Raw genomic sequence first — 27,956 nt, forward strand, 5'->3', positions numbered from 1 at the left:
CAAATATGCGTCCATATGTATATATATATACATGCATGTATACATATGTATGTGTATATATATATTTATACTTATACATATGTATGTGTATATATATATATGTATCCGTGTATCTATATTTATACATATGTATGTGTATATATATATATATATTTTACATGCATGTATACATATGTATGTGTATATATCCGTGTATCTATATTTATATATATTTATCTATAATACGAAGATCATTTGAATGTAAACTCTCACACGACCGTGTACGCAAAAGAAGAGAAGCATATGGCCATGGCGAGGTACCACTCCCTTCTTTGTAGTCCGGCACGGCCAGTGCTGTGCTGCAGCAGGAGGGAGCCAATGGCGGAGAACAGCAGCAGCAAGAAGGGGATAGTGGATTGGGGTTGCGACACTTACTCGTCGGAGAGCGCCAAGCTCCTTCAAGACTGGCTCACAGTACAGCGCCTCCCTCCTCAGAAGCTGGCCTTGGAGCAAGTCGAATCCGGCGGCCGTGGTCTTGTCGCTAAAACCAACATCAGGAAAGGGGAAAAGCTCCTCTACGTTCCTTCTTCTCTTATCATCACAACAAATTCAGTAAGTCTCTACAACAGAATGTGTAAACTGAAACCTAAAATGCATCAGTGATGCTTACCTTACTCCGAGAGAGAGAGAGAGAGAGAGAGAGAGAGAGAGAGAGAGAGAGAGATGTTTTGAGTTTATGCACATGCACGTACATATACTTATACAAATACATATACACATACATGTAGACATACATACATAAATACATATGCATACATACATACATACGTATACATATTTATATATATGTATACGTACACATATACATATGCATAGTTGCCCCAAATCAGTTTGAGAACAACAAAAAATGAAAATGAAAATGGAACAACATTTTTTTTCTTGTCACAGGGCTAGTACCATTTAGAGACATGTGCGATCGATGAGGGCTTTGATAGCAATAGCTCCTCAAGTAGTTTGTTGATGAGGGCTTTGATATCCATAGTCACAGGAAACGGCTGTTTTTGGTCCCTAGAAACGCGTTTCTCCGTTTCAAGACCCCATCCGTTTCCATGGCCGTTTCTTGTTTGCGAAGTGATATTGTCACAGGAAACGGTTGTTTCCACTCCTAAAAACTCGTTTCTTGGTTTCCATTTCTTGAACATTTCAATTTTCTGTTCCTGTTTCTCGTTTCTGGTGACTGTTGATATCACCCTTACCTATAATAATAATAATAATAATTAACGTCTGCAAAAGGCCGCAGTCCAAAAGTTACAATGAATCCATGAGTAACAAAATCATGGAATAACAGATTGAAAATGAAACAAGAACTAAATTAAATCTGAGCTCATTGTCAAAGAAAGCTCTATGTGCTACACCTAGGCTCAACTATAAAAGTGCAATACATCCTCATAAACAGAGATATAAGCCAATAGGGCAATAAGTGTGTGGTAGGGTCAAGTGTCCGGGGTGGTCGGTGACGGGGCAATTTGTAACTGTGTACTGGTTGTCTATGTCCACAATTCAGGATGGTGCACTCGGATATCGCTGAAGGATCTCTCGAAGTTGGAGCTGGTGAGGGGATGGTACTCTTGGTGCTCGTCGTAGCAGCCGTCCATATTTTCGGATCCGAGTAGCTCTCTCTAGGAAACAACGGGGAACTTGAGGGCATGGTGCCTCGTGGAGGTGGATGCAGAGAAGCTCGTGGTGGGTAACTAGGATGTGTATATGGGGTGCCTCTCTCTCATGTGAAGTAAATGGTCTTTGTGCCGCATGATCTCTAGTGTAGGTAAAGCCCCAAGCATCTCTGATTTGGATGGTGTAGAACTCTCGTGAGAGACCCAAACGCCTCGTGGAAAAGACAATGGAATCTCCCTTTGATCTCATAATACACTGGGCATCTGCATATGTAGTGCTCCTTCGTGTCCACCTCCAGTGTGCATAGGAAGCAGATCCTGTCTTGATTCTTTCCTCTCTGGGGATATCTGTTTATCTCCTTGTCTCCACCCTAAGCTAGTGAGATGAAACTTTGATTTGACCAATAACAATCCTCATGGCATGTGACACGTGTCTGAGCGTGTAACGGGGCTCTCGAATCTACGTGTCTGTCCTTTGCTAGGCGGTGGGATGACTCTAGTGCCAGCCTAGGGAGCCTATCTCTGCTCAAACTATAGACCTTCTCTATATATGTGACTGTCTAGAACATGGCATCCACAACTAGCGGGGAGGCTGCAAACTATGCTAGAACAATTGGCATGAGCCACTGATGGTTTGCTCCACGTGAATATGAAACTCGCGGCGCCCGGGGGACTAGGGCCTTTGGCATACTTGTTGATACCATCAATGCATATTAGTACATTTAAACATGGCCACAACCTTAACACATATCCATCATCACTTTGCATAAAACATAAAGCCGGACAAAACATCCACAAATGCTGAAAATGGAGCTTGCACGTGACACCGCAGAGGCCGGAATGGGCTGACCCCCCCCCCCTTGGAGTATTTTATTACCCAAGGAGAATAATATCATGTACAAGCTTTGAGAACCTTACTCTCCCCACGGGAGATGCCGGATTATCCATATACAAATGCCATAACACAGCCGAACACAAGGCAACTAAGTCGGAACATCGGTTGTAGAAATGCCGAGCCAACAATATAATCCATATACCTTCGTGTGGGTACTGATTCTTCCCCAAAAACCACGGGTCTTCATGCAATAGAGTTGGTACAGCAAGTACAACTCTCCATTCAGTCGATACAATAAGTACAATGGCTGGTATAGTAGGTACAGTGGCTGGTACAGTCGGTATAGTGACCGGTACAACAAATATAGTGGTGGGTATAGCAAGTACAACAAGTACAAATGTTGGCACAGCAGGTACAATGGTTGATATAGTGGCTGGTACAGCAAGTACAACAGGTACAAAGTTGGTACAATGGTTGGTACAAGCAAGTACAGCAAGTACAAGGATTGGTATAGCTCGTACAGTGGCTGGTACAGCAGGTACAAGGGTTGGTACAACAAGTACAATGGCTAGAAATCATAATAAATGATTAAATACCCTTGCCTTTAGTATTTATTCACGCTGGAACCCTCCAAAATAGTCCCCAACAGCCGGTATTCTTCATGGGCAGTCTTCAAGAGAGAGAGAAAGGGAGTAGCCATCATTAGGGCAACCTGTAACGGTGGTAGAGGCTAGTGTACAGCCAAAGAGCCTCCATTAATGAAGAGAGAGGGCTCCAATTTATAGATTTGGGGCACCCATGAGTGAAAATGGAAAGAGAAGGCTATGATGACAAGTGGAGAGCCACACAATAGCTGAAGTGACAAGTGTGAAGCCACTTGTCTCACTTTGATCCACTTTCTAACAAGTGTCAGGCCACTTGTCTCACTTTGGTTCACTTTTTTGCCACATGTGCCAATCTAAGAGATGGGTCCTTTCATAAACTTTATCTCTAAAAATATCCCAACTGGCAGACATTCTGTTATAGGCACTTTGCCAACCCTTGGTATTTGTCCAATTCGAGATGTATTGACGCGAATAGAATTTCCATCGGAGTCGAGCCAAAAATAGCAACCCTCCTAAATTTTAGGAGTGTGGTCCTTATTCCCAAAGCTTGTACTTTCAAATATTTAGACGTCTTTGAGTGCACTAGACCCCTTTCACACCTGGAAATGTCGAGGCTGGTGATAGAATACATTATCGCGTGAGCCTCTCCACCCTCCTCCAATCCTTTCCACCAAGATCAGAACCCCAAAAAGGTGTCCCATACATCGATGCCAGTGTCATTAAGGTGTCCAAAAGCCATCTCTTGGTGTACGGTACTTATAATCTCCAGCATGAACATCATAATCCCTGATTAAGACAGTAGTTAAACAGCATCAACAATAGCATAAAGAGGGCATGGATGGCCAGTTGGCAGCCAGCAAGGCATCTAGGTAGGCAGGTGGCTAGGCAATAGTATGAAGACCAATGAGTTTGGGCAAGCATTGAACGAAGCACAACATTTATCAGATTTATACCATAAATATTTGTCCAAGAGCTGGCCAACCAGCAACCTAAGCATGTATATATAAGCATAGTTGTCAGGTACGATATTGTACGGTTCATACGATACGATACCGTACGAGAAAATACGGTATGATATAAAAAAAATTCTTATCGTACGGTATTGTACGGTCTTTTAAAAAATTACTTACAAACTTTAGTATTTTCAATTTCAAAGAGAAGACAAGTTGTCACATGACCGAAACCAAAATTCCATTAAAACGAAGTTGAAAACATACATAGATGTCAGGCTAAAGCCTAAGTCATACAATGCGAGGTGCTCTAGGCGCATGTAGCTGTAATAGTAAGTACAAAAAGTGGTGCACAAAAAAGGGAGGCTAGAGGATTGGGGCTAGAATCTAGATGGAGAAGTGATCACTATCAAAATCAGAGCTCTCGCTAGGATCATCTCCATCAGAAGAGTGCTTATCGGAGCGCTTGCATAAGTCACCCTCGCTAAGGATGTTGCCCTTGTCATCAAACTCGGGCTCTGTAAGCTCTTGTCTCAAGGCAATCAAAGCATCCTCATTTTCAAGAGTGGAGGAAGAACTATTGGAACCTCATCGTGTGTTTTAAAAAATTACTTATAAACTTAGGTATTTCCAATTTCCAGATATGGAGTATTTTAAAAAGGAGGGAAGCATCTAGTACAGAGGAAAGCTCAAACAGCCATAGACAAGCAAAAACAAGACCATTACTCCCAAAAAAAATATTTTTTTTTGGAAAAAAAATTATGGATTTTTTTTTCTTGAAAAAATCCGTACGAGTCTGCACAGTATTCCGTACGATACGCTGTCATACGTCGTACGGAGACAACTATGTATATAAGCATATGTCAACATTTGCATCTTGCACATTCAATCATTCATCATTTTGTAGAAGTTGATATCAATAGAAGTCATGTAGAAGGTGCCAGAGGTCACCCCTAGTGGTAGACCCAGCACCTAAATCATGTACAGTCATTCAGTCACCTTTTTGTACCATATAAATAGAAGAAAACCCTGACACCCAACTATCTCCCTCCTCTTCTCGCTCCTTTGTCTTAATCATGTTTATTCAGCATCTTGTTCTTAATCGGGCTTAGGGTAGCAAGGCTTCTGTGCATGCAACATTGGTATCAGAGCATTGAGGCTCAACCACTAAGCATAGGTCCCAAGGAGGTGCATAGATCCATTAGAAGAATGCATTAGGGTAGCAGATGGAGTGGTTTGCAAAATAGGCGAAGCTAGAGGAAAGCATTATGTAGGAGTACGTACTTAGAACGAGTACATCATTTAGCTCTTAGTTCAGTTCCAAAGGCCTAGCAAACAGGCATGATCAGTTCTTGTGTCATGTGCAAGACATGTGCATGGCTGATCCCAGGCCTAACCCTGAAGGGCAACAGCATAACGATCAGATTTAGAACCAGAATTTGGAGCTACTGCAACTAATATTGCAGGGAAGATAGTGTAAGGGACCAGTGTCCTATCGGCCAGCAGAATTAGAGGTTTTTCATGATGTCGATTGCAAGTTGGATTTTTCCAGTCCAAGGACCTGGCCGACAGCAAGTTGGCTAGTCCACTAGGTCTTCAAGGACGTATATATAGCAGGTGCATTGTCACGTGCATCCCGCACTTGGATGCCACGTAGACATTTCTGTACAGAAGGTGCAGGACCTGGGATGGTGAACTGGTCCCATGTGAGCCCAGTCCGGGACGAGTCAGCCAGGGATCCATCTCAGATGTCCGAGGTCAGGTGTGCATTGTCTTGCACAGGAGTCTAAGGTCAGGTGTGCACTGTCCTGCACATGAAACAGCGCCAGTCCGTGCGGTGAGTCTCCCTCTAGAATGATGTCAGTGGTTCTGTGTATCTAGTATGGTACCGGATGCCAGATCACTGAGTAGATTATGTTTAGGACAAGGGGCCAGCCCATAGGACTACCCCGGATCTGAGTGGGGGCATGGGAATGGTGTAGAACCACCCCCATGAGGGCCAGGAAGGCCCAGGCTGAACCCACCAGCCATGGAGGGGCTGTAGGACAGCCCTAGGGCACAGATAAGGCAATCTCCAGGAGATTACAGCCTTTATATGGCTGTAGGGCATGTATGGGGTAGCCCATATAGGCTGCCCAGCCTTGGGATTGTGGACAAAAGTGGTGTCCAGCCAATCAGAAGCAGGCGCATCACTTTCAGCCTGTTAGGAAAAAAAAGGTAGTATTTTTTGGGATTTAATTCAGCATTTATTGCTGAATTTCACTAGTCGTGGGACATAGCTTGTTTTTTCAGCTGGCCGACTGCTCCTCAAGAGGAGTATATATAGTGGAGGCCATAATCCCATCATTCATCTCAGTTTTCACCAAGTGCTCAAGCCAATCAAGGGCCAGTCAAGCCAAGGAGATTGCCAAGCAAAGGGGTGGACTTCTGAAGGTCAAGGGCAGGATTTTCCAGCCAAGAAAAGGTCAAGTTTCTGTATTTGTTTTCAGATTTACATCATTCTAATAAAGCAAATACACCATCCGTGGTGAGGGCCCTACAGAGGGTAATTGGGACCCAATACTGTGTCCTCTGCATCTCCCCCTTCTCTCTCTATTTTCTTCACATCTCCTTTCAGTTTGTGCGTTAATTCCGTCGTGAAAAGAGTGCTGATTTTTGAGTTTTGAAGTACCGATCCTTCTCCGAAGCTTCCGCATATTACAGTGGTATCAGAGCCTACTTCAAGGACAAAGATTCAGCAAAGAAAACCAGAAAATTTTTTCGCTCGTGTGGTTGGTTTTTAGACGCCGGTGGACTACCCCTTTTAGAGTGACTCCTGTCCCTCGAAGGACGGTTGGTTTTTAGCCTCCGGAAGCCTCCGGAAGTCTCCCACACAAATAGTGGATGGTCAAATTGCGTTCCGGAAAGGAATTGCATTTTCCCGCTATGGCGAGTTTCGGCGACGAGAGAGAACCAGAACCATGGGACCAGAGTGCACCAGGCAGCCCAGCTAGGGCACCCGGCTTGAGTGTCACAGACATGTTCCAGCAAATGATGCGAGCAATCGCAGACCAGACAGCCAAGTTGGATGAGCAGAAGGCGCGGATTTTGGCTCTGGAGGAGCGTTCTCGCTCTCCAGCGTCGCGTTTTCCATCTCCTCCTCCCTCTCCTTCCGTATCCCAGATACTAGATCCTCGTCACAGGGACCCTCTCGCGGGGTCATAGCTGCAGCCAAGCTCCTTGCTTGAGATGCAGATGCGTGCATTGGAGATTCGACAACGAGAAGACGCCGCCATGCGACGAGTGGAACACGAGCGTTACCTCAGAGCTTTGGACGCCAGATTGACACCGGCGGCGCCCTCGAATCATTTTTCCGAGAAAATGAATTTCAGTAAGTATAATGGTAAACTCGATCTCACAACTCTTTATTCATGGTTGCATCAATTTGAAGCTTACTTTGCTGCAGTTAGGAAAACAGATACTGACAAAGTGATCTTAGCTAGTTGGTACTTGGAAGGTGAGGCCATTCCTTGGTGGACTCAGTGGGCTCATGCCCACACCAGAGCAGGTATGGTAGCTTATGTGTGGGACGAGTTCGTCCGCGACCTTAAGCAGCGGTTTCTACCGCCCCACTACCTTGAGCGACTCGAAGACGAGTTCAGGGGAGTGCGTCAGAATGCGCAACCAGTCCTTCAGTTTGCCAATAAAATTTCGACCTTGTGTCTACAATTAGGCTTATCTGATTCGGACAAGAAAGGGCAGTTTTGGTATGGCCTGGACACGCAAATCCAATGGGAGGTGCGTATGTTTAGGCCAGCCACCTTTGAGGACGCACTCTCGCTTGCGCAGAGTGCAGAAATGAAACACAATGGTGGCAAGCCCAAGACTTCCTAGCCTGCTTCTCCCAAGGCTAACACCTTGGGGGGCAAAAGCCAGAACTAGACGGGGTCTTCCCCGGGAGAAAGCCCGGGAGCCTCTGGCTCCAAGAACTCGAACAATGCGTCTAAGCTTACTCCAGACTAGAAAGCAAAGGCAGGCAAGACAGGTGGCAAGTTGAGTGTTGAGGAGCTTTCTCAGTATAAGAAGGAGGGTAGATGTTTCTTTTGTCACACAAAAGGACATACTTCTCGGGATTGTCCGAAGAAGCCTCCAAAGGCCGTCGCCGCCTCCACAGCTTCCGTGGTGAGCACAGCTCCCACACAGACCCCAGCGGCTACCCCTAGTTCTTCAACCCCCGGTGCTTCAGTTGGAGCAATTATTAGCCGGGAGCTCGAAGATAAGCAGAAGGGCGCCCATGACCAGGAGTATGAGCGCAATGAATTGCTCAAGTCCTTTGGCTACATCGGTGGCCAGAGGGTCATTGTCTTGTTTGACAGCGGCAGCACGGAGGATGTAGTCACGGAACAAGCCGCTAGGCGTGCCCGTTTCGAGCTGACTCCGGTGGACAAACAGGTTGAGGGTTTTAGCACAGGTATGACAACGAGCGTCAAGTATGAAGCTCTAGGTGCTAAGTTAGTGATTCAGGGCATAGAGTTTGTGCGTGACTTTATGGTTGCCCCTCTTGTAGGAGCAGACATAATTTTGGGTATCCAGTGGTTTCACAAGTTTCTTCCTGATGTCAAGTGGGACAAGCACACGTTCCAGATCGATCGGAATGTGTCAAACACCCCGGTGACCATTAAGTGTGAGCCAGGTATTCCAAACTTTCCGCTCATAAGTCACTTGCAGGCTAAGCGAGCAGTCAGGAAAGGCGCACAGTGTGTGATGATTTACATCCAGACAGCCCAGACGGTGGCCAGTGCTTCGGAGAAGTACTCGGTTCTCCATAAAAAGTTCTAGAAGATTTTTCTTCGAGACAGTCTCTCTCCCCAGCTCCCCCCGTCCAGACCAGAGGATCACAAGATTGACCTCCTCCCAGGCTCGGAACCCCCGAGCAAGTTTCTGTATCGCCTTTCTCAGGCAATGGAATCGGAGTTGGACCGCCAACTCCAAGAATTGTTGCAAGCTGGCTTCATCCGTTCCAGCGTGTCGCCATTTGCAGCACCGATCTTCTTTGTCAAGAAGAAAGATGGGTCTTCTCGGTTGTGTGTCGATTATCGTGCACTCAACAAGCTGACTATCAAGAGCAGATTTCCGATGCCTCGAATTGACTATATTCTCGAGAGGCTGAATGGAGCTAAGGTGTTCTCCAAACTGGATTTAAAGAGTGGGTACCACCAGGTACGGATCGTAGAGGGGGACATCCCCAAAATAGCCTTCCGTAGAACGGGCCCACTATGAATTTGTGGTCATGCCATTTGGATTGACGAACGCCCCCGCTACATTTAACCGCATGATGATGCGTATTTTCCGGGAGTTGATTGGAGAGTGTGTGTTCATATTTTTGGACGACATACTCATATTTTCAGCTACAGTTGAGCAGCATGACATTGATGTGGAGAAAGTCCTTAAGTTGCTGGAAAGCAACGAGCTCTATGTCAATGAAAAGAAGTCAGAATTTTATCTGTTCCAGGTACATTACTTGGGATATATAATTAGTGCTGAAGGCATTCGACTTGATCCGGCTAAAGTGGCCGAGATTGTTAACTGGGAAGTACCTCAGACAGCTTATGACATTAGATCATTTGTGGGTATATGCCAGGCATATTCCACCCACATTGACAAGTTTTCTGATCTCTCGGCAGATCTCACTGATCTCCTAAAGGGAGTGAAAACAAGAAGGCAAAAGATTCGAACGACTCCACGAGCGTTGGAGGCATTCCAGAACCTCAAGGTGGCTTTGTCAGAAGCGCCTTGTTTAGCCCTTGCCTCGTGGGACGAACCATTTCAAGTGATCACCGATGCGAGTAACATCGCAATTGGAGGTGTATTGCAACAGAATGGTCATCCGGTAGCTTACATGTCTCGTAAGTTGCTGCCCGCCGAAAAGAACTACTCAGTCTATGATCGTGAACTCCTAGCAGTTATACAGGCCTTGAAAAATTGGAAACATTTCCTGTATGGCCGTGACTTCGAGGTTCGCACTGACCATCAGGCATTGCGCTGGATTCAGACGATGCCAAGTGCACAGTGGAGTGATCGACAACACCGCTGGAGTCAGATATTTCCAGCAGTTCGGTGGCATGATTGAGTACCTTCCAGGAAAGGCCAATCCAGTGGCCGATGCTTTGAGCAGGAAGGGACAAGTATCTACGATTCAGACCACTAGACTTGACCTTGTTGGTACAGGACTAGAAGACATGAAGCACACGTACGCGGATTCCGAGGAATTCGGTACACAGTGGGAACAGGCATTGGATGCCACAGGACCATGCCATTTTCTGATACGCGATGGTTGGCTTTTCTACAAAGGCCGACTATGTGTCATGAAATCATTCCGGGCAGCTCTTCTCCATGATGCCCATGACGCCATTACAGGTGGTCATAGGGGCATGAATTCGACTCTGGAGAAATTAGAACGGCAATAATATTGGCCAAAGATGAGACGTGATGTGTTTACATATGTACAACGCTGTGACATTTGTCAAAAGGTGAAAGCTCCTCGTGGAAAGAAGATAGGGTTGTTACAGCCTTTGCCAATTCCTGAGGGTCCTTTCCAAGACATTTCGATGGACTTTGTCACAAATCTGCCTCCCAGTCCGAGTAAGCGTAATACGCAGTGTTTAACTATTGTTGATAGGTTCAGCAAATTTGTTATGCTTATTCCTTGCAGGGCCAATGTGACCACCGAGGATGTTGCCCAGCTATTCATTCGGCATTGGTACCCGATTGGCGGGATTCCTAGAACCATAGTGTCAGACCGAGATGCCAAGTTTACCAGTCATTTTTGGAGGGCATTGTTTGATAATTTTGGTACTAAGTTGAATTTTTCCAGTGCATTCCACCCACAGACAGATGGCCAGACAGAGATATACAACCAGTTGGCCTTTGATGTGCTGAAGTGTTATGTCCACGATCAGCAAGGTAAGTGGGAATCGTTTTTGCCTTTAGTTTAAGCTGTTTTGAATGACTCTTTTTCTTCAGCTATTGGCAGGACTCCATATGAGGCAGCGTTTGGAAGGCCTTTCCAGTCGTTGTTAACCAGGACTTCGTCTTCAGTACCTGAGGCGAACAGAGTGACGGAGTCTTACCAGGAGATCCTAGAGTCCGTATTTTCCGGGAGTTGATTGGAGAGTGTGTGTTCATATTTCTGGACGACATACTCATATTTTCAGCTACAGTTGAGCAGCATGACATTGATGTGGAGAAAGTCCTTAAGTTGCTGGAAAGCAACGAGCTCTATGTCAATGAAAAGAAGTCAGAATTTTATCTGTTCCAGGTACATTACTTGGGATATATAATTAGTGTCGAAGGCATTCGACTTGATCCGGCTAAAGTGGCCGAGATTGTTAACTGGGAAGTACCTCAGACAGCTTATGACATTAGATCATTTGTGGGTATATGCCAGGCATATTCCACCCACATTGACAAGTTTTCTGATCTCTCGGCAGATCTCACCGATCTCCTAAAGGGAGTGAAAACAAGAAGGCAAAAGATTCGAATGACTCCACGAGCGTTGGAGGCATTCCAGAACCTCAAGGTGGCTTTGTCAGAAGCGCCTTGTTTAGCCCTTGCCTCGTGGGACGAACCATTTCAAGTGATCACCGATGCGAGTAACATCGCAATTGGAGGTGTATTGCAATAGAATGGTTATCCGGTAGCTTACATGTCTCGTAAGTTACTGCCCGCCGAAAAGAACTACTCAGTCTATGATCAAGAACTCCTAGCAGTTATACAGGCCTTGAAACATTGGAAACATTTCCTGTATGGCCGTGACTTCGAGGTTCGCACTGACCATCAGGCATTGCGCTGGATTCAGACGATGCCAAGTGCACAGTGGAGTGATCGACAACACCGCTGGAGTCAGATATTCCAGCAGTTCGGTGGCATGATTGAGTACCTTCCAGGAAAGGCCAATCCAGTGGCCGATGCTTTGAGCAGGAAGGGATAAGTATCTACGATTCAGACCACTAGACTTGACCTTGTTGGTACAGGACTAGAAGACATGAAGCACACGTACGCGGATTCTGAGGAATTCGGTACACAGTGGGAACAGGCATTGGATGCCACAGGACCATGCCATCTTCTGATACGCGATGGTTGGCTTTTCTACAAAGGCCGACTATGTGTCATGAAATCATTCCGGGCAGCTCTTCTCCATGATGCCCATGACGCCATTACAGGTGGTCATAGGAGCATGAATTCGACTCTGGAGAAATTAGAACGGCAATACTATTGGCCAAAGATGAGACGTGATGTGTTTACATATGTACAATGCTGTGACTATTGTCAAAAGGTGAAAGCTCCTCGTGGAAAGAAGATAGGGTTGTTACAGTCTTTGCCAATTCCTGAGGGTCTTTTCCAGGACATTTCGATGGACTTTGTCACAAATCTGCCTCCCAGTCCGAGTAAGCGTAATACGCAGTGTTTAACTATTGTTGATAGGTTCAGCAAATTTGTTATGCTTATTCCTTGCAGGGCCAATGTGACCGCCGAGGATGTTGCCCAGCTATTCATTCGGCATTGGTACCCGATTGGCGGGATTTCTAGAACCATAGTGTCAGACCGAGATGCCAAGTTTACCAGTCATTTTTGGAGGGCATTGTTTGATAATTTTGGTACTAAGTTGAATTTTTCCAGTGCATTTCACCCACAGACAGATGGCCAGACAGAGATATACAACCAGTTGGCCTTTGATGTGCTGAAGTGTTATGTCCACGATCAACAAGGTAAGTGGGAATCGTTTTTGCCTTTAGTTCAAGCTGTTTTAAATGACTCTTTTTCTTCAGCTATTGGCAGGACTCCATATGAGGCAGTGTTTGGAAGGCCTTTCCAGTCGTTGTTAACCAGGACTTCGTCTTCAGTACCTGAGGCGAACAGAGTGACGGAGTCTTACCAGGAGATCCTAGAGTCCGTTAAAGACAGATTGGCTAAAGCGCAAGAGGCCTACACTCGACAGGCCAATAAAGACCGAAGGGACATGAAGTTTTCGGAAGGGGATTGGGTGTATCTTCGGATTATGAAGCAAAGATTGAAGCAGGTGGGCAAGCGATGCCCAAAGTTGTCTTTCAGGAGCTTCGGACCATTTCCCATAATTTAGAATTTTTTTGTTTGGTAAATAATTTGTTTTTTCTCTATAATTGAAATACTTTTCTAAGGTGATCAATATGTTCTTGTTCATTTTGACTAAAGACTAATATATCATCAATAAAAACCACCGCAGATTTTCCCAAATATAGAAGTAGTGAGAGCATTAGCTAGACCAAAAAGCATAACTAAAAACTCAAAGCGTCCAAAAGATGTCCTAAATGCTGTTTTTGGCACATGTTCAATTCTAACTTTTACTTGATGATATTAAGACTAAAATATTTAGCACCTTTGAATTGATTAAACAATTCATCTATCCTAGAAATAGAAAATTTATTTTTTATTGTGATTAAATTTAATCCACAATAATATATGCACAAGTGCATATATATGCATCTTTTTTCTTCACTAATAATATTGGTGAAGTCTAGAGAGACTTACTTGGCCTAATAAAGCCTTGTTGTAAATATTCAGCCAACTTCTTTTCAACTTCTTGTGTTTTTGTTAAACTTATTCTATAAGATGACTTACTAATTGGTTTTGAATTCTTTAAAACTTCTATGGGATGATCTATCCCTCTATCGGGAGGTAAACCTTTTGGCAATGTTTTTGGAAAAACATCTGTAAATTCTTCAAATAAATTGTTTAAAGAAGAATTAACTACTTCACAAATACTTGAATCAAAATTTTCACAATGGGTTTTAAACTGAGACATTGCATAACAGAAAAACATTTGTTCTACTCCATTATCTTGATGAAGCTTTTGGAGCTCAATATTACATATCAAAGGAAAAGATGGTACATTATGCTCTCCTTGCAATGTAATAAATTTTTCTTTATGCTCAAATGTTAGTGTATTATGCAAATAGCTTCAATGAAAATAATTCAAGTGTGCATTCCTTTAGGCGTATCATTACCATTCCCAGTAAGTTCTTGTCCTTGGGACTTAGGACAATTCCTTTTATCATATCTCGGCTCAAGACAAGAAAATCAAAGTTTTTCTTTAACCGCTCTCTCAAAATCTTGCTTTTTTAGAAACATACTAGGATTGGATTTTTGCTTTTTAAGAGGTTTTTCCTTTTTAAAGAATAAACCCTTTATTTTTTGAGAGCCAAAATTTTCTTCATGAGGCTTATATAAAATTTTAAAATCATTTTCTTTACGATTACCATTACCTTTGGTATTGTCAATTTTTTTTGTAAATTTTATAGTCTCGTCTAAGTTTCTTGGCTCTTTGAAGCAAACTTCCTTCTTGTACTCTCTTTTTAGGCCTCTAATGAAGTCTCTTACTTTTTGAAAATTGTCTATTCCCTTAAGCTTTAAGACAATTCCTCTATAGTAAGCTATATATTGAGTGAGATTTAAATTCTTTTGTTCCATAGAACAATTATCCCACTCCTTTCAATTTCGGTCTTCTTCATTTTTAAGGAAGATATTCCTTTAGAATAATTCCTTAAATGAATCCCAAGATTCGGGTACTTGTCTAGCTTCTGCTAAGCTCATCCACTACTTATAAGCTTTGCCTTGTAAGGATAGACTAGCTTCAATGGGGTGGTTATGATCAGACACATTTCTTAAAAGATGCAAATCTTGCCATTTTTATAGAAAAATATGAACTGCATCTTTATTTCTCTCCTTCTCTTCTCCACTAAAAGTGGGTGCCTTTAAATCTCTCCTTCTCTTCTCCACTAAAAGTGGGTGCCTTTAAATCTTTGAATACCATACCTTGGTCTCTAGTTTTGGGACTTTCTTCAACTATGGCTCCATTCAATTCTTTTTCTAGAGTTTTTTCTCTTCCCTCATCAATGTTTTTAGATATTTCTTTTACTCCCAATCCTTCCCCTCCTCCCATCAAGGAGGTAATACCCATCATTTTCTCAAGTTTATTCTCTATATTAGAGATTTTTTCTTTCATTTCCTTCATTTCTATATTCTCATACTCATTTAGATCTAAATCTTACATATCTATTTCATTTGTTTTTGTAATATCCTCTTCCATGTGAAAAGAGTACATTGGGTTTTTTCGCTTCTCTCCATTTTCATCCTTCCCATCTTGAGAAGTCATTTACTCTAACAATAAGTAAAATGGAAAGTTTCTTACAAAGCAAAAAAGATGCAACACAAAGACTTTACTTGGTTGGGTAAATATGAATTGTCTCTAATGATGTGAAGAATAATTCCGTTGATTTCTCCTTATTGATATTTGCTTCAATGATTCTTCAAGATTGTCATGTAGTCCACTTGCTTCATGTAGAATCTCCAAAGTATGCCCAATTTATTAGACAAGAGGTATGCTCAATCAATTAAGCAAGAGGTATGTCCAATCTATTAAGCAATAGGTATTTGAGAAATATGAGGATTATGGAAATGAATAGAGAAGAGATTAAGAATTAGCTTATGGAAAGGAATAGAGAAGGAATTAAGGAGTACAGTTAGAGTTAGCAATGAGTAGCTCAATGGAAGCATGGAAAAGAAAGAACTTAGCTCTGATATCAATGTAATGCTCCTTGCATCAATAGCTTGAGGACTTCTAAGACTAGAACTTTGATTCTCCACCCAACCATATCCCAAATGGACCCTAAATATATATGGTTATATAGGCCTAGGTGTGTCACATGCACTCTGCACTCAGTGCATGGTGACAAGATGGCTCATCATCAGCAGTGCAAGAGTTGTACATTATTAGAACCCAGTAGGATGATAATTGTCGTACGCCGTGACCCCATTGTACATCCTCAGTCCAAGATAAGTCAGGCACGAGCTACGTAGGTCATTCCTCAGCCTTAGCGGGTCAGTCAGTCTCAGTCAAGTCCCTTAACCCACTTGGAGAGAATCATTCATGCATGTAGAGTCAGTAGAAGCCTTAGGGTTTGCATCAGAAAGCACTCTGCATCCTGCATAATATGCATTCATATGCCTGTGCATCATTTAGAACATCCCAGAAGCTTTAGGGAATTTACTAGGATTTATCAGGTATTTTTTTCATATTTTTTGGTATTTATTTAGCATTTATTGTCATTTATAAATATAAACTTTATTAAATAAATGACCAGCCAACTTGACCAGCCTCTAGTTAGTATAAATAGGCTTGCACAGGGCTTAGTTTCTCATTCAGTCTTCAGTGTGCTAAGAGCTTTCCTCCTCAGCCCTAGGAGTTCCCTTGCCTTCAGCACTAGACTAGTCTCATCAAGCCCTTGGAGTGCTTGAGTTTGCTTCAGCCAACCTTGGTTCTCCAACGCATGCAGTTCAGCAGTTCTTACGGCCATAAGGGCAGCCATACAGTACCTTTACAGCCCCAAATCAGCATATACACTTGTGTTTTCTTCATGTGAACCAGCCGCCTGCAGTTCAGTCCCCTACAGGTTGCGTTTACAGATCTTCATCCCCTTCAAGTCTGCGTTTCTGTCCAGTAGCAGCCCCTGCAGCTTGCGTTTCAGTCCAGCATCAGTCCTACGCCAGAAAACAGCTCTATAGCCCTGCGTTTGCAGATTTCCAGCCGTTCTTCCATGCGTTTTCAGCCCTACAGCAGTTTACATCACTAACCAGCCTTCAGTACATCATCCAGGCATACACCAACCCTCTGGTAAAGGCAACCAAGCATTCATAAGCATTTACAGCATTCTAACATAGCTTAGAAACGTCCACCGACTTCTTTTCTCAGCCTTAGGTGTGCAACCCTTCCTCATGCCCTTGGGAAGAGTGCATAGACTCGAGATCAGTTCATCGAGGTGTTTCTACAGCCGTGTACAATTCAGCCAAGCTTCCGATCCTCCGAGATCTTGCGTTTGGCTATCTACAGTTCACAATCATTCTCTCTAAAGAAATAAAGCAAATACTATCTCGTTATCGGGATAGTTGAAGTATTAAAGTGGATTGCTAAACTCACGAAACTCAGGATACAGAAGACGGTGTGAGCATTTGTGTGATAGGATCCTCCAATACAAAGACTTCCGTTGCATATCACATTGGTATCAGATTCAGATTATCCACACACACGGTATCCTAGCGTGGGGGCATCCTTGGATGGTTAGATTGCGTTCCGGCACGACCACCGACTTCAGCATCATGTCTACAGAAGAGAGTACTTATCAGCCGGAAGACGTCTCCCCCGAAGGAGACCATGTTCTTCCGCCTACAGTAGACACCATAGCTCTTCTTAGAGCTTAGAACAAGCTGCTCATGGAGCGTGCAGCACGTCCTTCTACACCTTTAGCAGCACCCGACTACATCTCTCTCTTCTTTCAGATGGAACAACAAAGGAGAGAGGATGAGGACTGAAGGAAAAGAGAAAAAGCAGAAAGACGGGACTATGAGGAAGCCCAACGTAGGATCGACGAAGACCGGCGTTAGGCTGAACTCACCGCTCGGGAACACCAACGTGAGCTTGATCGAGAATGTATGTTACTCGAGCACCAACGGGAAAAGGAGGCCATACATTTGAGGTATCAGCAGCTCTCCTCAGTCTCCCCAATCTTAGGTATCACCAGCCAGCAATCTGCACAGCAGCATCAACCACCATCATTCGCAGTCAACCAAACTTCAGTAAGTATGATGGTAGGTGTGATCATTCATCAGTTAATCTATTTTTTCATCAGTTTAGTGCTCATTTTTCTTTAGCTAGGATCACAGACCCTCAAGACAAAGTCCACTTAGCGGCTCCCCATCTCACTGGTGAGGCAGTCACTTGGTGGCAGCATTGGTCTAGTATTCATACAGACCAGGCCACAGGTGTCATAGCCTTTGACTGGGACATCTTTGTCCATGACTTGAAGACCAGATTTCTCCTGCCCCAATACAAGACCGGTCTGAAAGACGAGTTCCTATGGACTCAGACAGAACAGATCCCCAGTGCTTCAGTTTTCCGGTAAGGTTATTACTTTATCACAGCAGTTAGGATTATCTGAGCAGGATAAGATGGAGCAATTCATTCGTGGATTGGACTCTAACATTCGGTTCACAGTTCATAACTTTGAACCAAGTACATATGACCGGGCTCTGACTCTCGCTCAGAATGAAGAAATGAAGCTTAACGGGGGCAAGCCCAAGTAGTCATCTCAGTCCAGTACCAAACCCCAGCAGTAGCAATCAGTTGCACAGACAGGGAAAGGTAACGCATCTTCTAAAGATGCTTAGAAGGACAGCAGTAATAGCTCCAACTTAGGGGTTAAGAAAGATAAAGAACCTAAGAAAACCCCTGATGAAAAGGCTAAAGCAGGCATTACTGGAGGTTATCTTCCTCCAGAGGAGCAAAGGAAGTACTAGTCAGAAAATAGATGTTTTTTTTGTCATATTATAGGGCATGGTAAGAAGGATTGCCACAAATGGCAAGCGGCACAAGCCGCCAAAGCTCCTTCTGCCACAGTTGCCACAGCCTCCCCAGCTTCTTCAGCCCCGCCTACTACCTCAAATGCAATTCAACTTTTACCTTCCATGCATCCTATGCCATCCGTGGTATTTGATGCTAAGCAGAAGGGTGAGAGCGATGCTGCTCAGAAGAGCCTCATCCGAGCTTATGGCTCTGCCTTGGGCCGACAGTTCGTGTTGCTTTTCGACATGGGTAGCTTTGAAGACGCCATCTCTCCCCAGTTGGCTAATAAATTGAACTGTCTATTAGTCCCATATTATCTGGATGTGGACGGGTTTACACCTGGTCTTCGCACCCACATTTCCCAGAAGGCACAACAATTTGCCTTTGAAGTTCAGAAGGCCTCATTTCAACGAGATTTCGTCGTCTCACCTCTGTTGGTGTGTGACATGATCTTAGGAATTCAGTGGTTCCGTCGTATGAGCCTATTCTCGATTGGGGGCAGGACACTTTTACTATTTGTAAAGGTTTTCCTGAGCCTGTCATGATTCGTGGGGATAGAAGCGTTCTTGGCATCTCATTGATTTCGCATCTCCAGGCCAGACGAGCTATCTGCAAGGGAGCAGAAGGAGCACTCCTTTATGTTCGTGCTCAAACGGCCCCCCCTTCATTAGTAGCATCCGTTACATCTTCAGTCCCTGAGTTAGCAGACCTCCTATCCAGACACCAGGACATTATGCTTAGGGACGATCTTCCGCCCAGTCTCCCACCCTCTCACCCTGAGGACCATCACATTGATTTGGTCCCTGGATCAGATCCCCCTAGCAGGTTTCCCTATTGTCTTTCCAAGACTTTAGAGGGCGAGTTAGAAAAGCAATTATCTCAGCTTCTCCGAGCCGGATTCATTCGGCCTTCTTCCTCCCCATTTGCTGCACCTATCCTATTTGTCCAAAAGAAGGACAAGTCTTCACGCCTTTGTGTAGACTACAGGGCATTAAACAAACTCACTATCAAGAATAAGTTTCCTATGCCAAGGATAGAGTACATTTTGGAGCGTTTAGATGGTGCTAAGTTTTTCACGAAGATCGACCTCAAGAGTGGTTACCATTAGGTTCGCATTTTTGAAGCTGACATTCCGAAAACAGCTTTTCGGACAGAGCGTGGTCACTACGAGTTCGCATTCATGCCTTTTGGGCTTACAAATGCACCCGCAACGTTCAATAAGATGAGGTCTAGGATTTTCGCAGTCCACATTTATTGGGAAGTGTGTTTTCATATTCCTTGATGACATACTAGTCTTCTCAGCCACTGCGGAGCAGCATAAGAAAGATGTGGAGAAAGTCTTGCAACTTTTGCGAGATAATCAGCTCTACATAAACGCGAAAAAGTCTGTCTTTGGTGTTAAGGAAGTTCAATATTTGGGCTACATCATCGGTTCCGATGGGATTAGAGTGGATCCATCGAAGGTTTAGGAGATCTTATATTGGGACATTCCTAAGACCGCCCAAGAAATCCGTTCATTCGTAGGTCTTTGTTAGGCATATAGTACCCATGTCCATCAGTTTTCCAACCTTGCAGCACCTCTTACCGACTTGCTCGAGGGGGTGAAGACTCGCAAGCAGAAAGTCTTAGTTACAGGCAAGGCGCTTGATGCATTCCGTGCACTCTAGAAAGCTTCCTCAGAAGCACCTGTATTAAAGTTAGCATCATGGGATGAACCTTTCGAGGTCATCATTGATGCCAGCAATGTAGCCATAGGTGTAGTCTTCCAGCAGGACAATGACCCGTGGCATATTACAGTATGACAGAGATGGATAGTACCCTTGGAAGGTAGAGAGGGTTGGTACAGGTGTGTCGACTGTATGGTATGCTGTGCTGTGATACGAGTTCTCTGTTAAGAGACAGTTTGGGAATCTGTGTTGTGATGCAGAAGCACTGGATGTGTCGGGGTGTGATGCTGTTCATAGGGTGAGAGGCTATGGATGGTTGTGGCAGTCCTGATCATGGGAAAAGACTTCTGTATGCAGGACTCAATGTGTGAGAGTCTTTTGAGGTGAACAATGGCTGGACTTGTTTGTGGATGCCGAGTGGATATGAAGCCATGATGTAGGGTATTTGCAGGCTTCAGGTGTTCTACTATGACGGCTGAGTTCCCAGCCTTATTGTAATCAAAGCTCTTATAATCAATTAAAGAAATACCGCAAGGGGCGCCACTGCGTTTTGGGGCCAATTGGTGTCCGTGTACTGTTTGCAGGAGCACTCTAGCTCCCCCTATTTGTTTTCCTTTTCTAGGTCCTCAATGGCGTTGAAGTGTTTTACGTGCGAGTGTTTGTTTCACTGCCCGTCAGATTTCTGAAGGCCGGTTTACATAGGGGCTGCTGCTGGACAGAAACACAGACTTGAAGGGGCTGAAGATCTGTAAACGCAGCCTGTAGGGGACTGAACTGCAGGCGGCTGGTTCACATGAAGAAAACACAAGTGTATATGCTGATTTGGGGATGTAAAGGTACTGTATGGCTGCGCTTATGGCTGTAGGAACTGCTGAACTGTCCTCAGCATCATCATCGGCATAAAGAGGGCATGGATGACCAGTCTGCAACCAGCCAAGCTGTCCTACAGCAGTCGGCAATAGGCCAGCAGGGCATCTAGGTAGGCAGGCGGCTAGGTAACAGTATGAAGACCAGCTAGTTTGGGCAAGCATTGAATGAAGCGAAGCATTTATTAGATTTATTCCATGATATTTGTCCAAGAGCTGGCGGACAACAGCAGTAGTAGCTGGCTGACCAACAACCTAAGCATATATATAAGCATATCTCAGCATTTGCATCATGCACATTCAATCATTCATCATTTTGCAGAAGTAGATATTAGTAGAAGTCATGTAGAAGGGGCGAGAGGTCACCCCTAGGGGTAGACCCAAGGCCTAAATCATGTACAATCGTTCAGTCACCTTTTTGTACCATATAAATACAAGAAAACCTTGACACCAACTCTCTCTCTTCTTCTCTCTCCTTTGTCTTAATCGTGTTTATTCAACGTCTTGTTCTTAATTAGGCTTAGGGCTGTGGATTAGTATGCAAGGCTTCTGCGCATGCAACAAGCGGGGAGGCTGCAAACTCTGCTAGAACAATGGCATGAGCCACTGATGGTTTAGTCCTGATCATACGTGAATACATCATAACTTGAGCCTCTCTACCCTCCTCCAATCCTCTCCACCAAGATTGGGACCAAAAAAAGGTGCCCCATGCATCGTTGCCGGTGTCAGTAAGGTGTCAAAAAGCCATCTCTTGGTGTACGGTACCTGGAAGTGGGCTTGAAAGCATTGTCGCTCAATACTGGCAAGAGCTGCATATCCCCTAGCAATCCTGGCATGTGCTGCTAGTCTCATTCAGTACCGTGGCCTTGTGAAAGTGACCCCTAGATATACGTAAGAGTGCACAATCTCCACTATCTCCCCTGCATATGTGAATCTCATGTCTCTGAGCCCCACCGGTGGGGTATCGAAGACCATGACCTTGGTTTTTCCAAGGTTAACAACGAGGTCCCTCTGCTCACAAAAAGCTTGCAATGCCTCTAGGTGCTTCTGTAGTCTCTCTTTGGAGCTAGACATCCGCACAATGTTATTTGGATAGAGTAGGATAGGCACCAACTGATAGAATGTGGAGCGGAAGAAGGGAAAATGGAAAAACAGGAGAGAGAGTGAGAAGAGGAAACATAGGTGAGAACTTGCTCTCAATATCATCGTCCAAAGGAATACATGTCCCGAGCAAGAGGGGAGAAAACCTCGTATGTGAGGGACTGCAGCAAACAATGCTAAGCAAGCAGTGAGAAATGAGGGAGGCAAGCCAGCTATATATATGCCCAAAAGTAGGCAGCCGACTAGGGAATAAATCCTCCACGACTGGGAAAAATACCCAAGACTCCATAAAATGGGGAATAATATGGGAAAACATATGTGAGGGGTGACCGGCCCCTCTAGCTAACATGGTCAGTCCTAGAGGCTAAAATAGGACACCAAACAGGAAGCCATCAAGAAGGGGATGATGTCTAACACCCCCTCTCAGCACCGGATGCTGAGTGAACTCCAAGAAGCCAGAGACGCCGTCCTCGATCAAAGATGAAAGACTTCAGAAACAGGTACCAAGAAAGCTCCAGAAGCAATCTCCTCAGCAAGTCAGCTACAAAAGCAACGGAACAAGCTGCCAGGTACACCGCTCCTCTGGAAGAAAACAACCAAGTAGGTTGCGACCTGATGCTCCAGATAATGGTTCCAAACCCAAGTGTAAGAACACTCGCCGAAGTCGAACGTTGTGTATCTAGCCTGGAGAAGGTATGAAAAACCTCATAACCAACCAAGATTAGATCCTCTATATAATCAATCCTGGGAGAAGTAAACTGCTTCTCACTGGAACCCTCAAAAGAAAGAGAGTCAATCTGCTCCAACTCTGTACCAAGAGTAGCTAAATGCTGTTAAAAAGCATCCTCTGAAAAGGTCGGCATCGCAAGATGTAAAGACTCTGTAGAAAAGATGGGGTCCATCTGCTCAAACTCAGTATCACGAGTTGCCCAATGCTGTATATAAGTACACGCGACTGAGGTGGGCATCGCCAGATGAAAGGACTCCACAATGCACATCCCCCTCTGAAAAATGATGTTGTCAGACTGGTACAAGCCCAACCTGATTCTGATCCAAATCCAAAAGACTCTGGAAGTACCATTGTGCCCCTGGCACGGTTAGCAACAACCACAGCTCCAAAGCATCCCACTGGGTCCAAAAAACCATCCTCCAAACAACAAACCTGCAGAACTGGCAGGGGGAGGGGAATCCTCAGAAGCATGACATCACAAAGAGAGGCAGAGGTAGGCTCCTCACAATTAGGAAGGGAAGCAAGAATATAAACTGCAATGGTAACAAAGTCCTCAAAAGCATCACTGAGAGCAGAAGACTGTTCCAAAAGTAGAATCAGATCCCAAGAATCAGCAACAAACAAATGATCCATGTGAAAGGATCACACCTCAAGGGCAAAACACGCTCCTTGTTCTGCAAACACTGCAAAGAACACAGGTTCGGACAAAATAAACTCTGCTCAGGATCTCTGAAGAAAACATGGCCCATATGCTATTATTGGGGCCACGTGTGTGCTTTTCTGAAAAAGAGGGGATGGCGGGCAGAAAGGGGGCGCCTATCTCTTGATGAAGGTGTGCTCTCCGCTTAGGAGGACTGCTCTTACACGCCGTTTTCCTCCTTTGCATCGAGGCGGCTGCTGGACAGAGGAGCACTTGTGGGATGGTTCTCCTTTGCAAGGACAGCAGGCTTTACAGGCTTCTGACAGGTTGCAGAAGGGAAGGTGTTAGGTGGCTGTAGGCGGACTGAACAACCGCTGCAGGTACAGGTGTCAGCATGCCATGCTCTCTCTCTCTCTCTCTCTCTCTCTTGGCAAATGGGCGGCTGCAGGCAGCGCTGGATAGAGGAGTGCATGCTTTTCTTCACCACAAGGGGAACTGTAGGCGGCTGCTGGACAGAACAGTACGCGCTTTTCTCCACACGCCTTTGGAAGGCTGGTCGGGGAGTTTACAGGCGGCTGGCTGCAGAATAACGGTGGGGAGCAGGGAGCGTTGTGTCCAGCTGGACAGCAACAACAGGCAAGGGCTGGACTGTAGGCGCAGGACTTTTCTTTATCTTCCTCTCTCCCACCCATAGAAGGCGGCCAGGATTGCAGGCCGTTTCAGGAGGGGAGGTGTTGGGCTGAACACAGGCAGGCTGAGCAGGTCTCTCTCTATCTTTCTCTCTCTCTTGGAAGGAGCGGGCTGAAAGAGGCGCACAGCCAAGACTGTTTTGAGATTGTTTATGAGATGTTTTGGTTGGCTGCAAGTACAGGTCACTTGAATGTGTTTCTTGGCATGGTAGTGAAGCAAGCTCGCATGGCTGCATGCTCATGGAGCAGATTGTTTTCTTCCGGCTAGAAAGAAACAGAGGGACCTACAGTTATGGGCATCTCTATGTTTCCAGATGTTTCATGAGGGAACAGGTAATTAGATGTATGTCGTTGTTGGCACTGTTGTTGAATAGTACCATGAATGGTTCTGTATGGAAACAGGAGAGAAGTTTCAAAGGGAAACAGGTTTAAGGGTGTCATGTGGAAATAGGTCGTAGATTTCTTGAGGAAACATGTTTTTGGGTTTCTCCAGGAGATAGGTCACATGCAGGCAGAAGGTACAGGAATGGACACATGTTTGGTACAGCCTTGCTACTGATTGGGCAGGGGACAGGGAATCCATGACAGAGATGGATAGTACCCTTGGAAGGTAGAGAGGGTTGGTACAGGTGTGTCGACTGTATGGTATGCTGTGCTGTGATACGAGTTCTTTGTTGAGAGACAGTTTGGGAATTTGTGTTGTGATGCAGAAGCATTGGATGTGTCAGGGTGTGATGCTGTTCATAGGGTGAGAGGCTATGGATGGTTGTGGCAGTCCTGATCATGGGAAAAGACTTTTGTATATGCAGGACTCAATGTGTGAGAGTCTTTTGAGGTGAACAATGGCTGGACTTGTTTGTGGATGCCGAGTGGATATGAAGCCATGATGTAGGGTATTTGCAGGCTTTAGGAGTTCTACTATGACGGCTGAGTTCCCAGCCTTATTGTAATCAAAGCTCTTATAATCAATTAAAGAAATACCGCAAGGGGCGCCACTGCGTTTTGGGGCCAATCGGTGTCCGTGTACTGTTTGCAGGAGCACTCTAGCTCCCCCTATTTGTTTTCCTTTTCTAGGTCCTCAATGGCATTGAAGTATTTTATGTGCGAGTGTTTCTTTCAGTGCCCGTTAGATATCTGAAGGCCGGTTTACACAGGGGCTGCTGCTGGACAGAAACACAGACTTGAAGGGGCTGAAGATCTGTAAACGCAGCCTGTAGGGGACTGAATTGCAGGCGGCTGGTTCACATGAAGAAAACGCAAGTGTATATGCTGATTTGGGGATGTAAAGGTACTGTATGGCTGCGCTTATGGCTGTAGGAACTGCTGAACTGCATGCGTTGTCCTCAGCATCATCATCGGCATAAAGAGGGCATGGATGACCAGTCTGCAACCAGCCAAGCTGTCCTACAGCAGTCGGCAATAGGCCAGCAGGGCATCTAGGTAGGCAGGCGGCTAGGTAACAGTATGAAGACCAGCTAGTTTGGGCAAGCATTGAATGAAGCGAAGCATTTATTAGATTTATTCCATGATATTTGTCCAAGAGCTGGCGAACAACAGCAGTAGTAGCTGGCCGACCAACAACCTAAGCATGTATATAAGCATATCTCAGCATTTGCATCATGCACATTCAATCATTCATCATTTTGCAGAAGTAGATATTAGTAGAAGTCATGTAGAAGGGGCCAGAGGTCATCCCTAGGGGTAGACCCAAGGCCTAAATCATGTACAATCGTTCAGTCACCTTTTTGTACCATATAAATACAAGAAAACCTTGACACCAACTCTCTCTCTTCTTCTCTCTCCTTTGTCTTAATCGTGTTTATTCAACGTCTTGTTCTTAATTAGGCTTAGGGCTGTGGATTAGTATGCAAGGCTTCTGCGCATGCAACAAGCGGGGAGGCTGCAAACTCTGCTAGAACAATGGCATGAGCCACTGATGGTTTAGTCCTGATCATACGTGAATACATCATAACTTGAGCCTCTCTACCCTCCTCCAATCCTCTCCACCAAGATTGGGACCAAAAAAAGGTGCCCCATGCATCGTTGCCGGTGTCAGTAAGGTGTCAAAAAGCCATCTCTTGGTGTACGGCACCTGGAAGTGGGCTTGAAAGCATTGTCGCTCAAGGCTGGCAACAGCTGCATATCCCCTAGCAATCCTGGCATGTGCTGCTAGTCTCATTCAATATCGTGGCCTTGTGAAAGTGACCCCTAGATATACGTAAGAGTGCACAATCTCCACTATCTCCCCTACATATGTGAATCTCATGTCTTTGAGTCCCACCGGTGGGGTATCGAAGACCATGACCTTGGTTTTTCCAAGGTTAACAGCGAGGTCCCTCTGCTCACAAAAAGCTTGCAATGCCTCTAGGTGCTTCTGTAGCCTCTCTTTGGAGCTAGACATCCGCACAATGTTATTTGGATAGAGTAGGATAGGCACCAACTGATAGAATGTGGAGTGGAAGAAGGGAAAATGGAAAAACAGGAGAGAGAGTGAGAAGAGGAAACATAGGTGAGAACTTGCTCTCAATATCATCGTCCAAAGGAATACATGTCCCGAGCAAGAGGGGAGAAAACCTCGTATGTGAGGGACTGCAGCAAACAATGCTAAGCAAGCAGTGAGAAATGAGGGAGGCAAGCCAGCTATATATATGCCCAAAAGTAGGCAGCCGACTAGGGAATAAATCCTCCACGACTGGGAAAAATACCCAAGACTCCATAAAATGGGGAATAATATGGGAAAACATATGTGAGGGGTGACCGGCCCCTCTAGCTAACATGGTCAGTCCTAGAGGCTAAAATAGGACACCAAACAGGAAGCCATCAAGAAGGGGATGATGTCTAACACCCCCTCTCAGCACCGGATGCTGAGTGAACTCCAAGAAGCCAGAGACGCCGTCCTCGATCAAAGATGAAAGACTGCAGAAATAGGTACCAAGAAAGCTCCAGAAGCAATCTCCTCAGCAAGTCAGCTACAAAAGCAACGGAACAAGCTGCCAGGTACACCGCTCCTCTGGAAGAAAACAACCAAGTAATTGCGACGTGATGCTCCAGATAAAAATGTCAGGATCTTGCGTTTTTCTCTGGATAGTGTGTAGGTGTGCACGGGGACATGGTGGATAGTGTGAATGGCATCAGATTGGAGCTAAAAAGGAAACCCATGTGTGGACAACGCCAAGTGTGAAGGGGGCGAAGAGATTTTAACTCAAAAGGTTTTAAAAACCTTTAAAAACATTATAATGTCTTTTATGAAAGAAAACGTGGCCCATATGCTATTATTGGGGCCACGTGTGTGCTTTTCTGAAGAAGAGGGACTGGTGGGCAGAAGGGGGGCGCCTATCTCTTGATGAAGGTGTGCTCTCCGCTTAGGAGGACTGCTCTTACACGCCGTTTTCCTCCTTTGCACCGAGGCGGCTGCTGGACAGAGGAGCACTTGTGGGATGGTTCTCCTTTGCAAGGACAGCAGGCTTTACAGGCTTCTGACAGGTTGCAGAAGGGAAGGTGTTAGGTGGTGTTGGACTGGCTGTAGGCAGACTGAACAGCTGCTGCATGTACAGGTTTCAGCATGCCATGCTCTCTCTCTCTCTCTTGGCAAATGGGCGGCTGTGCAGGCAGCGCTGGATAGAGCAGTGCATGCTTTTCTTCACGCACAAGGGGAACTTCCACATGTGACATTGGTATCATGGCATTAGGTTCAGTAAGGCTAAACACTGAATCAATCCCAGATGAAGGTGCACAGTCCAAGGAAAGGGACACAAGACATGGAAGAAGTTTCGAGGATGGTATCAGAGCTCGGCCTGTGTGGTCTTGG

At 45.0% G+C, this 27,956-nt stretch overlaps 1 protein-coding gene across 1 annotated transcript in view; it reads left to right on the top strand.

Moving 5' to 3' along the window:
- The first annotated feature begins 246 nt into the window (after window positions 1-246).
- Window positions 247-27,956, top strand: part of LOC147620084 (ribulose-1,5 bisphosphate carboxylase/oxygenase large subunit N-methyltransferase, chloroplastic-like) — a 54,028-nt gene continuing 26,318 nt past the window's right edge. The window contains exon 1 of the mRNA XM_086772587.1: window positions 247-591. Coding sequence (XP_086628713.1) covers window positions 283-591 — 309 coding nt within the window. The 5' untranslated portion in view covers window positions 247-282. The remainder of the gene's footprint in view (window positions 592-27,956) is intronic.

The sequence above is a fragment of the Cibotium barometz genome, chromosome 32 (genome assembly GCF_041138505.1).
Source record: "Cibotium barometz isolate CiBa-2024 chromosome 32, ASM4113850v1, whole genome shotgun sequence".
Taxonomy (NCBI): domain Eukaryota; kingdom Viridiplantae; phylum Streptophyta; class Polypodiopsida; order Cyatheales; family Cibotiaceae; genus Cibotium; species Cibotium barometz.